This window comes from Chlamydotis macqueenii, chromosome 13 (assembly GCF_036417535.1).
Source record: "Chlamydotis macqueenii isolate bChlMac1 chromosome 13, bChlMac1.mat, whole genome shotgun sequence".
Lineage (NCBI taxonomy): Eukaryota > Metazoa > Chordata > Aves > Otidiformes > Otididae > Chlamydotis > Chlamydotis macqueenii.
In genome coordinates, this window is record NC_141568.1 from 10,521,193 (window position 1) to 10,535,135 (window position 13,943).

The 13,943-nt window shown below is 34.3% G+C and overlaps 1 protein-coding gene across 3 annotated transcripts in view; it reads left to right on the forward strand.

The window, feature by feature from the left end:
• The window catches only part of LOC147599094 (transcription initiation factor TFIID subunit 4-like), a 150,399-nt gene that overhangs the window by 64,676 nt on the left and 71,780 nt on the right, over positions 1-13,943 (forward strand). For all 3 annotated transcript variants that reach the window (XM_086757942.1, XM_086757943.1, XM_086757944.1), the window contains 2 exons: positions 1,759-1,884; positions 12,057-12,113. In XM_086757942.1, coding sequence (XP_086614068.1) covers positions 1,759-1,884; positions 12,057-12,113 — 183 coding nt within the window. The remainder of the gene's footprint in view (positions 1-1,758; positions 1,885-12,056; positions 12,114-13,943) is intronic.

Below are 13,943 nucleotides of genomic sequence, written 5' to 3' on the forward strand. Positions count from 1 at the left end.
GTGTGTAGCGTGGAGCATCTGTTAAGCTACTTCTGCTCGTGGATTGTGACTAAGACTGTTGATTCTTAATGTTCCCTTTTTTGACCAAGGTGTTCATTGATTGGATCAAAATTGCTTCAACCTACAGGAATCTATACAAACTTTGTATGTCCTTGGCTGTGAGAAATACTAATATTTTACAAAAGCTACCAATTTGTCTTAAACCAGCAACTAAAGAATTCAACTGCAATTAAACAATGGTGTTCTCTTCAAAAAGAACATTTTAAGATAAAATACTGCTCTGATTCCATTGTTAGTGATGGTATTCTTGAAGAAAATTGAAACAATTTATAAAGATATCTTAAACCAGGAGGGGAATATAAATCGGAATCTCCAAATCAGTTTGAAATTCTGATAAATCAAACATCTTTATTGATAAATATGAAAGATCTTTTTAATAAAAGTAAGATGCTAGTAGTTGTTAAACTGGTGTAAAAGCAAGATAGCAATATACATAGTTGTGTGTTGTGTCTAAGCTGTGTTTAGATTTCTCTAATGTATATATACATTGAGTAGCTCTGGTTTGGTTTTTGCTTGTTTGTTTTGTTTTGCTTTCTTGAGAGAAAGCTTGGTCAAACAGCTTTGAACTGTATCTTTGCCCACCTATTTCCCAAACCTGGGTCACAGTTGGGCTAATTATATGTGGCATTTGCAAGAAAAATTATCTTTTGGATCTGTTACTAGAATCAACATTACTGTGGCAGAAAAATGGACTAAAAAATAAAATAAAATAAAATAGCTCACTATGCCTGTGTATTGCCTACACTTATATCCTTCCTTGCAATTGATGGATATATTTTGCTATATTGAATGAAAAGTAAAATCTCCTTGTTTTTTTCCAATATTCTTCGTCACCTTCAGCAGTGTTAAATCCTTCCTTCCCTTCTTGCTAGGGTTCTGTCTGAGAAGAAACACTTTGCTTAGCCCATGTTAAGCCCAAGTTGTATTTAAAATAGTACCCTAACAGATTCTTAGGGGAAAAAAAAAAGCTGTGTTGGCTCTGATTGAACTGTAGCATTTTCATTGTCTTCTGTATATTTCTGTATTAATGATTTTCTTTGATTTCATAGCATTGTGGTCAAAAAGGAAAGTATTAAACAGATAAATGAGATGGAAGTAATATGGATAGCTTATTTTTCTGACTGACATTCTGAGTGCTCCCCATGCGGCTTATCTCATAAGTTCTTATTGTTTGTTGAGTACTAGGAAAGCTTGCATGCTCTTAGTTGTCATAAAGTTATTGTATTTTAATTTTAATTAGAGGCTTATTTTCAAATAAATTTCTAGCTTTAATACTTTTATAATGCTGCATCTTGATAATGTCTGTTGCTAGTTGGAGATGAGTACAAATACAGGAATTGCAGTGTAAGCAGGCTTATATTGTATATCTAGGATTGTTCAGTAATAAAGTTAAGCAACTTGGGGGATTTTAATCAGTAAGTGTTGGTTTTATTTCTTTTAATTCTTTGATGTCTCTGGTGCTGATGAATCAATTGGGTTTTTTTTAATTTACTTAGATATTAATTAAATAATTAGATTCTAGCTGCATTATCAACCATAGCCTGGCTTCATTACTTTGAGTATAAAAAAAAAAGATTTTTTTTTTTTTGTATTGTGGGTATAATGGAAAGATTTTAATATGTAACACCTGTAGTCTTCTTTAAATGCATAGTCTTGATGAAAATGCATATTTTTGTAAAACATTGTCCTCATTTTCAGGATGACGAATGGTACGAACAAGCTACAGATGTCCGATCACAGTTAAAGTTTTTTGAACAATTGGAGCGATTAGAAAAACAAAGGAAAGACGAACAAGAGAGGGAAATCTTGCTAAAGGCTGCCAAGGTATCTGTTTTACTCTATTTTTTTAAACTACTCTAACAATTCATAGTCTTCAAACAATTATTTAATTTCATAAGATCTGTTTCATAAACACATTTTTTTCTTATAATAAAAAGATACAGTTGTTGTGACATTACACCTTTAATTCATTAATTTGTCCTGTCTTATCCATGATGACTCCAGACCTACCTGACTGGAATGCTTCTGCATTTTCAAGATACATCTCTGAATTTGATGAGTTCTTGGGAATACGGGAGACAATGGCTAACATTTTCAAAATAACTTAGTTAAATAATTTTCACAATTGCCTTTGAAATTTAATAGATGCCAGAGTTTCTGTGCCATTTGAAAATCACAGCCTACACTTCTGGTATTTAAACACAATTCAGTAAATTGTTAGGGATTTTTTGGAGGCTTTTTACTTCTTGAGTTTCTAGCCTTTAAAAAAAAAAAATTGTTTATTGTAATTTAAATACCATGTGTCCCAATTGGTGTATTATAAATGTATTATTTAATTGATCCATGTCTGTCTTCAGTTAACTATCAGTTCTTCTGGACTTGTTCCTTTGTAACTTTAATTCCAAAGGATGAATTTTCATATGTGCAATAGAACAAACTAAGACAATGTTGTTTCAGGAGTATACAGGTATAGCTAAAGCTCCTGTTTATAAGTGCAAATTTAATTATATTATATATATATATCATATCAAACTGCAAATAAGTTTATCCCTTAGTTATCTCAATTTTCATTGCATTTACATTTTATTGAATTATTTATTGTATATTCTGAGGAGATTATATGGAACATCTCAATACTCAATTGCTAACACTTAACCTCCTGATTTTGTGCCATTAATGTTCAAATTGAGAGATTTTTTTTTAAAAGCCCTAGCCTCTTAATTTGTAATTGTCCACATTAAGTATCTCATGAATTTCCACATAACATACATACTCTTTAAATGTTAGCTGAAAACTAATTTACTGTTTTCATTCTTAATGCATATTTTTTAAAAATAAATAAATGCTTTGGTTTTTTTCCGGTTTTCTCAATTCAGTAACTACATCTTGATGAATCGTGTTTTCTGGGTATCCTGCTGCTTGGTTGTTATGTTGGTTGGGTTGTTTTTAGTGGACTTCGAGGAAAATACAGTACCTTGTAGTCCTTAATTCAAAAATGTTTCCCTGGCTGCACAAAGCCTTATGCAGCCTTATCTGAGGTTGAGTTAGATGACTTCCTCTTGTCGCTTTCCACCTGAATTACTTCATGATTCAATGTTTTTTATTTTGGTGTGGTTTTTTTCTGTTTTAGTCTAGAATAATATGAACTCCTGTGAAATCAAAATTTAGGAAATAAATACGTGATCAACAAGTGTGATTCCCATATATTACAAAAAAAGCAAATTAAAGAATTCTACCACGAACAAATATAAAAACGAGCTCTCTACTTGATTTGAAGAAATTATCTTAATGAAAATAATGAATGCTTAAATAGATTTCGTAACTAGAAAATGATAGGAGACAGCTTGGCATAAATACATGGTGTACTAGAAAAATATATGAAGGTATTAAAAACCAAACCGCAAAGTAGCCATGGAAAAACAATGCTGATTTATCAGTACTAACGTTTAGAAAGAGAAGTTGAAGATATTGTGAACCTGTGGGAGGTGTTTGTGCAATTATGCAATGTGATTTAAATGTAAATGCCAGTTTGGAAGCGTTGATAGTGTCTTTCCTTTGTGGAGCGTTCAGCTGGCTCTCAGGCGCTCTGTTCCGATGGATTGATGTCTCATTGCAAGACTTACGTATGACATAGTTAAGCAAAATATAGTCAGGTTACTTTTTTTTTTTTTAATTCTAAATGATAGATTGTTCATGATTTCCTTAAAAACTAGGTTCCTGCTCAAATGCAAGACCATCTCTACATTAACAGCAATAAATGTTGGGGTCTTTATTCTAAATTCCTACATACTCATTCCTTACCCAGGATTTAGTTTTTTCTGGTCTTTTATGAACTTTCCTAGTTGTCTAAGGAGATCCAAGTCTTTGTGGAAATGATGCAGTAATTGTAATGACACAGTTATTAAACGGACACAGTTAAATCTGCCCCAGCTGCCCCGATAACTGGTGATAAAGATCAGTAACCACTTCCTGCCTGTGGCCTGCTCATTGGTATTTGTGTCTGCAGAGGGGCTGATGATTAAACTGGCTCTGGAGACTGAAGTACCCCTTATGCAGAGGCATTGTTTACCCGATCATGGCATCTTTGTCACCTTGACAGTGTTGTGTCTTTAAAGAATCAAAAACTTGGGATTTTAAAATGAAATTCCTGTTTCTGCTTTTCTTCCTATAAATGCTTAAATCTAAAAATCAGATTTTTTTTTTTTGTGTAACTGCAGCTTCTTAATGTGCCTTTTAGACAACAAAGTGGTCTTTTATGTTGTACATGTTTTGTCATGTTATTTTGCAACATATTTTTAAAGTTACTCAGAAGAATAGTTTTAGGTAAAATTTCTAAATTGCTTGCTAGTGGTACCTCCTCTGTTGTCTAGTATGGAAGAGCGTAAACAGGTTTAACTTGCACAGTGAAAATTATATTTTAATTGTTTATACTTTGGAGCCTTGTTAACAGCCAAAGTCTAGGTTTTGACAAAGAATAAAATAATGAAGGAAAGGTTTTGGGCATTGGAGTAGATGGTATTAAATAATCAACTTAAAAAAATAATCAACTGAAAAGATGATGAAAAATGAAGGTATAGATTGACATGAAAGGGTCTTTGCGAAGCCTTGAAAAGAATTTGGTAATTTTGTATTAGAATTCAGTAAGGGGTAATAAAGATATGTACATAATGGTCAAAGAAAGTGTCGGGTTTGCTGGTTTTTGTTGTTGTTTTGGGTAGTGGGTTGGTTTCTGTAGGAGGAGATAAGAAAATATTTGACAATAGTGTTCTGCTTGATTTGCAACCATAATTCCAGTTGTTACAGTAGGATATGTTTTCAGAATTTGTAAGCACCCAGGTAGGGTTGGTTTTGCTTCAGGAAGTGTTTTAGGGAGAATGAGAGATAAAATCAGATGGGGAAATAGAAAGAAAAAAAAAGTTAGTTTAAAAAAATATTTTAAATTTTTTTGCATTCTGAGAAAAGTCACTATCCAAGTTAAAAGTAGTTGTGAAGCTACAAGAGTATCTTTAAAGCAACATAGCAGTATTACTTGGCTTGTTAAATGACAGAATATTACAAAATCTTATGACCCGTGCGTGGGACATACTTGAGAAATAGAAACTCCATACAACCTAGAATAATGACTGCTGTTTGCATTCCAGTGAGATATTTTGGGGGAAGATAAACTTGACAGGAAAGGAAAAACCAATAAGGTATGCTGTAGTAGCAATGCAACATAGAATTTCTTTTTCATTAAAACCTAAACATTGAGAACAAGACTACACCGTTTCAGGACCTGTCACAATCTCTTGTACCTCAGGCATGTCTGCATCGTGTTCCACAGTGTATGCATACCAGCCTAGGACGTACGGCCCAAAGCATTTCTCTCATTTACTTCCTAGTGAATCTTTTTGTAATAGAAGTGTTTAAAGACATATTGGTCCCCAAAACTGTGAGATGCAGTCACCTGCTGCTGGAAGAGCTCCTGTTTCAAAGATGCAGATAATGCAATGTGTCAGATACAGAAGCTGTACAGGGAGAGACTGTGGCTGCCCTGATTGTCATTAGTTTGGGGTTATCTTCCTGATACATGCGTAACAGGGTAAAATAATAATGGCACAACGAGGGACCGTCTTGTATATAAATACATACCTAGAGTGATGTCTCGTTAAAGGAAGTATTTGGGAGAGTCAACTCTTTGCCCTCGTTTGTTTTCCCAGTAAGAACCCACTGGCTGTAGTTTCCACATGTGTGCGGAAGCAGAGATCTTTTGAATCTGTCTTTGGTAGCTGGTATGGGAAATCCCAGGAAGAGCCAAGGAAAGTCTTAAGACTGCAGAAAAGTCAAAAGCCAGGCTGAAGTCACTTGAGAAATATACCTTTATGTTCGAATGTAGTGTGTGTTGTGTGGACTTTCTAAAATAAACCCAAAAAACAGAGGTCTGGCTGCAGTAAAAGGTATGTTCCCTGCTGCTTTCATAGCTATTTCCAAAACCTAGAAAATGCAGGTTGTGTATGTCGAACTGAATGAGGTTCTGACTCTGGGATAATAATGGAAGTATTTCTGGCAGCAGGAGGCATAGGAGTTTGTAGTTATTTTGTTTGTTTTGTTGGTTGGTTTGATTTTCTTTCTAAATTGTTCTTGGAAAGACTGGTGCTTTCTACGGTAAAGGTACAGCTTGAGGTTATCTTGTTTTCAGGAAATCGGTGAATAATGCTTCTAGGATATAATCTGTAATAAAATGGATCATATTGAAATTACTGTGTTAATTCATTTGCTCAAACTGGCTAAATGCATGTTTATTATCAAATTAATATTGAAAATTAATTTTATATGTATACATTCTATTAGTCTATTATTCTGAGTGTTCTGTATTAGTAGCACAAGCCTGTCAGGGTTTAGATTCTTAAATACAGCTGTCAGAGGACTAAGATCTATTCTGTATGAAGAATAATTACATAAGAAAATTGAAAAATATGTTTAGTGTTGTGTGCAAAGTTAGTTACTATTTATGGATGATAGTGATTTTGTAGTGCCATAGGCTAAAGGGCTTTTTTATTGGAGAGAGATCATTGCAATTCGGCAATGCAGATTTCCTTACACACGCATCCTGTCATTACTTGAAGGGGCTACCTCCTTGAGCCAGAGATGAGTTCAGTCGTCACGCCAATTTAATCCTTTCCCTCTCTTCTGAGAGTACAGTGGATGTAATGCAGCTTTCTGTGAGATGAAGCACTCTGAAGAGAAACCTGTAACTCACTTCTGATGAGAGGAGAGCAAAGAGGAATTATTGTGTTGAGATAATTTTCTGAATTTTAAGAAATTTGTTATTTCAATTTTAATGATTTTAAAATAAATCTTTTTTTAGACCTGTACTCTTGCATTCCACCTCACTGTGGTCGTAGCTCTAAATAGGGTTTTACCCTCAGCTATGCTGCTTTTAACTTTCACTTTTTATTAACAAAGCTAATGTGAAAGCAAAGGGTTTCATGTTGCCAATTTAATTTCTTTAATTAAAAGTGAAAGTTATAAGCTGGTACAGCCGTGGGTGAAGTTCTAATGTCATCAATGGGGAAAAATAGGTTTAAAATTGAAACTGTTGGCACAGCAGTGGCTCTCAATAGTACGGCACCTGCAGTTGTGACTCTTAACTTTATTTGTATGAAAAAAGATGAATTTGAAGCATTAAAGTGTCCCAGTATATGCATTGGGAAGGGGGAGTAGAGCTGTAAGTGCCTTAACTGGGATCAGATGTTGCTAAATGCAGGAGACCTGTATTTAGGAGGAGAGACCCTGTGAGACATTTTCTAACACAGGTTTAACAAGCTGAGACTTCAAAATTATTATCTTATAGGAAACTTTTTTGTTAGTGGGACAAAGGGTAACAACCGTGCAGCTTTGATATTACAAATTAAAACAAAATACTGAATAATGATCGTAATTAAGTACATCAGGAGGACTGTTATTTTGCCCATCTGCACAGACACAGAGTATCCTCCAATTTTAAAAATAATTGTATATATTTAAGTATTACATGACTTACAGATATCTTTATTGTTTTAAAAGTACTGTTGCTTTCTAATTTAAGACAATTTATGAAATATAAAATCCCCTTCTTAAAACTATGCTGTTGTATGTGTAATTAGATGTCTGTTTTTGTGGCATTCTTCCTTAACACAAGCAAGGGGAAAAGCTGAGGTTTGGAACATTAGGGAGTTTGGTAACACGTAAATGAAACCCCATATTTCTGATGTGTTTTGAATACACATTTAACATAAGCTGCTTTTCATACTTTCAAAGTCTAATATTTCCATAGACCTAATGTGATCTATGCAGTTTTTCAGATAAATAAGATAGCAAGATCTCTAACACAAAGCACTTTCATTCTTAACAATTAAAATATCGGGCTGTCTGGTCTAATAAAAGTAGTTTATGTTTGGGAGAAATGTTAACAAATCTGGTTTGGTGAATAAGTTCTCGGTAGGAGACAGCATTTAATGTATTTAAAAGTATGTTATCTAGTTAGGATCAGTCCAAGGTTTCTCTAAAATTACTATGGGAAGCTAGCTTGCTTCTTAAGTTGTTTATTCATCAACATGAAAATATATTACGTAAACCTAGATTTCTTTATTTACAGATCTAGACATGAAGAATAGAGAGGAGAAGGGAAAGGAGTTCTGATAAACTCCTTGAAAGTATTTGAGTTGAGGGATTGTGTGATTGGTGGGTGTTTCCAAAGCTTTAGAGGAAGGAGGCATTGGTGCATTAAAAGATTTTGGAAAAAGATGTTTCACCAAGCAGGTGAGACACAGCATATTTTGATTTGTATGTTAGAGGAAAAGGAGAAGGGAAGACAAAATAAAAAAATATGAGATTACTTCAAAGAAAAAAGTTAAACTGTAATTAAAAATACCTAGGAATGATTTGTCAGTAGCTTGATGAAAGTAAGTGTAAAATATTAAAATAAGTGGTGAGTAAAAATGGTGAGATATAGAGAAGCACTACAAGAGCTGAGCAGCAGCAAGACTGTTGAAACTCTTCAGAGGAAAGAAGAGATTTTCACATGTGGAATGGAGTGTAAAGAGAAGCCAGTGACATTTTTAAAGCTTATCTAGACACTTCTATTAAGCTTGACATTTTTGTTTGCTTATATTTGCTTTACTCTGTGTTGTATCAACATTGAAGCAGCCTTTTATCATTTACATTAGTTCGTAAAGTGCAGAATTGAAAAAAATGTTTACACTTTTTCTTTTCCTTTAACACATTTTAGCCTCCATATGCTGATGATTTTATTTCTGAAGATTACTGATTTGCAAACTGACATGGTAGTCAGTAGGAAGGTATTTTAGTCTTAATGATCTATTTTTTTTTTAATCTGTTAAAATTTATCTGAACACAAAAAGAAACAGACAATTACAGTTAAGTTCCTTAATTTTATTAGTGTTACTTCCACCAGTAATGACACATCCAATGTAAAGTTGAAATTCTACTTGTTGGAAGCAAGAGCTATCCCGAGCTCTTTGAAAAGGCCATTTGGCTTGGATTCCAGGAATAACCAGAAACTCATTGCGTTATTCTAAATGTAAAAGTAGTTCAGTCTGGAGAGGAGAAGGCTCTGGGGAGCAGCCTTCCAGTACCTAACGGGGGCTTATAAGAAAGATGGGGAGAAACTCTTTAGCAAGGCCTGTTGTGATAGGACAAGGGGTAATGGTTTTAAAATAGAAGGAAGCAGGTTCAGACTGGATATAAAAAAAAAATTTTTTTTTTACACTAAGGGTAGTGGAACAGGTTGCGCAGAGAGGTGGCAGTTGCCCCATCCCTGGAAATATTCAAGGCCAGGTTGGACAGGGCTCTGAGCAACCTGATCTGGTTGGAGATGTCCCTGCTCCTTGCAGGGGGGGTTGGACTAGATGGCCTTTAAAGGTCCCTTCCAACCCAAACCATTCTGTGATTCTATGATTCTATTCTACAATCTCCTTCAATCTAGGTTTATATATCTAACATCATCTGGTATTTTAAATACTCGTTACTGAAAAAAAAATCCTATATTTAATATCATAGCATCATCAGGTTGCTCAAAGCCCTGTCCAGCCTGGCCTTGAACGTTTCCAGGGATGGGGCATCCACCACCTCTCTGGGCAACCTGTGCCAGTGTTTCACCATTCTCAGTGTAAAAAAATTTTTCCTTATATCCAGTCTGAATCTACCTCCCTTTATTTGTAAACCATTACCCCTTGTCCTATCGCAATGGGCCCTGCTAAAGAGTTTCAGTCAGGAATTGAATACTTGTTTTCACCTCTGCAATAATTTTTATTATTTATTTATTGTGAATGAGCTGGAGGTTTACACAGAGTAGATCATCTCCTTTTTTCCCCTCCTTTGGGGTCTGCTTTTTCAGATTATCCTGAACTCCAGATATACTTTTATTTGGTCAGTTTCTGGGGGAAAAAAAAAATCCGACTTTTAAATGTGTTATTTTTTTAATCTGTGGCACTTTCAGAGTTTCACTTATGGAGTCCAGGAAATTGCAATCCTACTTTGCATCTATTGCTCCAATTTTTCTTGCAGCATCCCCAAACACAACATAGATCTGGTATGTTTTCCAGGATTCTATCACTTTCTTGTAGAAACTTGGTAACAATATTAGAAGTCTCAGCTTGATTCTCCCAGGACACTCTGCTTTCTCCTTAAGCTGAAGTGCTTTTAACTTGTACTTTGCATTTGGCAAATGATTCAGCTTCATACAGTAGTATAACAACGCTTTGTATGTCTGTACTGCTTTCGCTGTGAGACTCAGAAGGCAATAGAAGTTCATTGTACATTTATAAATTTATCATCAAAACCCGTGAAAGGGCTAAATACGATTTTTCCATACATCATACTGGAGAAACTGAGGCACTCAATAAGAAAACTGTTGTCACAAAATGACAGAGCAAGGACATAAATTCTTCCATGAGTCCATCTCCTAGAGAAACAACTCACTGAATGCTTTTTGTTTGTTTTTTTTTTTTTAACCTAATAGGTATAAATATAATCAAGTTCTTAGTAATTGCTCTACTGAATAGACTCCCAGCTCTCTGGCAGATCCATGTATATCATGAAAGGCCTTTTTGTTCTTTAAACATTAACTAGATCAGATTACCTATGTTTTTCTTTTTGTCTGACCACAGCAGTTAGAAGGAATCTTTCTACGTTAAGTTGGAGTTTCTTTCTTGGCTGGCACAACTACAACATGGGAGGGTAATTTGGTCATTAGCTGTCTACAGATTTTAATTTCTTGTTACTTTATTCCAGACACTATCCTGTCAAACTGCCTTTTATGCTAACAGGCACAAAATCACTAGTAGGTGATGCTGGAAGATAAACTAATGTGCACAGTGGAAGAGTCAAGCACATCTTTTAAAAATCTCATTATTGTTTAATTTGGCCATGCTCTGTCATCACTGTGTTTTATGTGTGCACTATATTAGCCAAAAAAATAATACCAGCTTGAAAAAAAAAACGGCAAAAAAAGATAGAGAATCTCAAAAATCTTTAAATCTCAAAGAAATACCAAAATAAAACAATTACATCTTTCAGGTATCAGGAACAACAGTTTTCCATGGATGTAGCAAGTTTTATTGCAGCTTCTTACAACTTTTTATGCAACCTTTTCTGAATAGTGTCCAATCATGCAATTAAACAAGTATAATGCATGTATTATCTGCCTCTTGAGTTTTGAATTCCATCAATTTGAGTATGCTTAGTGAGCATAAATAAGAATTTAATAGTTTTAACATACGGTTGTAAAACAGTCTGTATCTTAGGAAATGTACTGTTATGGATTGTTCCTGCAATTAAACAGTTATTAATGAGGTTTTAGATCTATTGTTCAAAAGTTGTTGCCCTTTCGCAACATTTCTTCAGTTTAAAAAATTACAACATTAATATTATTAGTAGTGCATGAATGAATTTAACTTACATGTATTTCTATGCTGTACTCAAAGTAAGCTCGTATGGATAGCAATGTCTTTATTATGAAGATTGTTTGGAAGAGTGACTACATAACTGTTTTCTCCACGTTCTCTGCCAACAGCTGAATAAAAGCTTAGTTGCAGACAGTAAATTATTTTGAAATAAGAGACTGTAAAGAGTTTAAATTTAAAAGATCAGATAATGGAAAGGGTGTCACCTCCACTCTTGGATACTTGAATTTGTGTTAAATAATTGAAATCTAAACCTGTACAGAAACTTTAGCATTTACAATTTTTTGGGGGTTTTTTTTTGGTTTTTGTTTTGTTTTGTTTTGTTTTTTTAATTTAAATCTAGAGTAGGTTTTACTTACAATTGAATATTTAACAGTCTTTTGGGGTGAGGCCTGCGGGTTTGAAATTGCACTTCTATGAATTTAAGCATCCCATTTTTGACACCTTGTGTCCTGTTCCCCTTTCTTTGCTATTTTTTAAGTTACTGCAACAGATGAGGGGTTCTTAAACCATCTGTTAACCTTTTTTCCCCATTTTTTTTTCAACATGTAGAGTCGCTCAAGGCAAGAAGACCCAGAGCAAGCTAGACTGAAACAAAAAGCAAAGGAGGTAAGCAGAGCTAGAGATCATTACACTTGACATTTCAAGGCTTGAACGTATTAATTTTTTATGCCTTGCTACTTGTATATCGTTAATAAAAATCTGACTAAAAACTTTTTAGGATGTATTTGTTGCTTTGCCTTTGATCTTAATGTTTGCAAACTAATACATTAATACATGTGAAGCCTAAGGAGATTTTATAAGAGAATATTTCCATACATTACATTTTCATTTCCATTTTAGGTGGCTGTAGCTTTTGTTGGGCTGTTGATGACAGCAGCATTAGATTTTGGTGGAAAATATATGCCTTTGTCTTTTTGTAAAATGTCACTTAGAAATGTGTTACTTAACAATTTTGTTCTGGTCACAGTCTTTCAGGTAATGTAATTGCCAGTCGTTTTCTCTACACTATGATTCAGTGGACTATTTACTTATCATTTTAAATTACAATAATCTAAAAATTATCAAATAATTTCTGATGAAGTTTTGATATGTTATTCTAAGAGTATAAACTTGTGAACTGACGAGTACCTTAATTTGCTGTAAATGAGAGTGACTGCCCTTTGCTTAAGGCATCTCGTGTGTTATGATCAGGTTGAAACTGAAATCAATTAGAAAGGCTAAAATATCTATGAGTTGAAAGTTATTTCTCTTTTTAAAAATTAGCAACATCATTTGCAGGTAACGTTGTTTTTTTTTTAGCCAGCTTCTTTGGATATATGCATTAGAAGGTAATAATTATACATTAGAAGGTAATACGTACAGAAAAATGCATATAGCAAGTTCTTTTGTATTGACCCGTTCTTCCTGTTTTGTTTCCCAGTTGGCAGTATTCTATAGTTTGTTAGCTATACAGATTTTATATATATAACAGTCCAAAAAAATCCACAGAAATGGTTGAGTTTTATTTGCCTTTTTTTTTTTCATTATGTGATTATGTAGTAAGATTTGCTGAAATGAGTTTTTGTGAACATTAGGCTGTGCCTTAGTGTTTCCAGAGCTGAGTTTGTCAAGCAAGTATTCAAATGAAACAGAGTAATCAAGTTATTTGGCAGGAAAAGACACGGGATTTTAATACTGCCTGAGTTTAGTACATGCAAAGGAAGAATCAGATTTGTGAAAATAATTGATGGCAGGCAAAACTTGCTGTTGAGCTGAGAACTAAAATTATCATGCTGCTGGAAGTGAAAGCAAGCTAGAAATAAATGCATTTCTTGCTGCCACAATGTTTGCATTCATCGTAGTTCTTTTTTTGACCATTAGAAACTTGAGGAAGCAAAAGCAAACAACAGGACTAGTAAAAACACATTTTCTGATAGTGTGAAATAGTGGTTCTCTCTGTAGCTGTGGTAGAAGACTTGCACTCTAGCCAGTGTTGCTGCTTTTGGTGTAGCTGCAGTGCTTCTCTCTTGTGTGAAATTCAGGTTGTCTGTATAAGCTGTGTTTCTTTCCCGCTAGAGGGAGTGAGGCTGTGCCGACATGTGGTTAAAATTAAGTGTATGAAATGTATTCTGAGTAATGGTAATAGTGGTATTAGTAAAGAGGCAGCAAATATTTTGGTGGTAACCTAATTAAAAATGCCTAGATCTAGAGGTGTTACTGGATATGATAACATGTTTCAGTAAATGCGGAATGAGAGCTAGGTTTTCTGTGTGAGTGCTGCACCCTATTCTTTTGTACGTTAGCCCTGCCTTCTTTCCCCTCCTTCTAATGAGAGTGTATAATTTGCTGGCACCATGCCTCTCTCTGAAGTTGAATTTCATTCTACATATTTGAAACCATAAGAAATATAAGCATGTCTCTGTTTTTAGTAATTAGGGTTCTAAATATCTTTCTTCA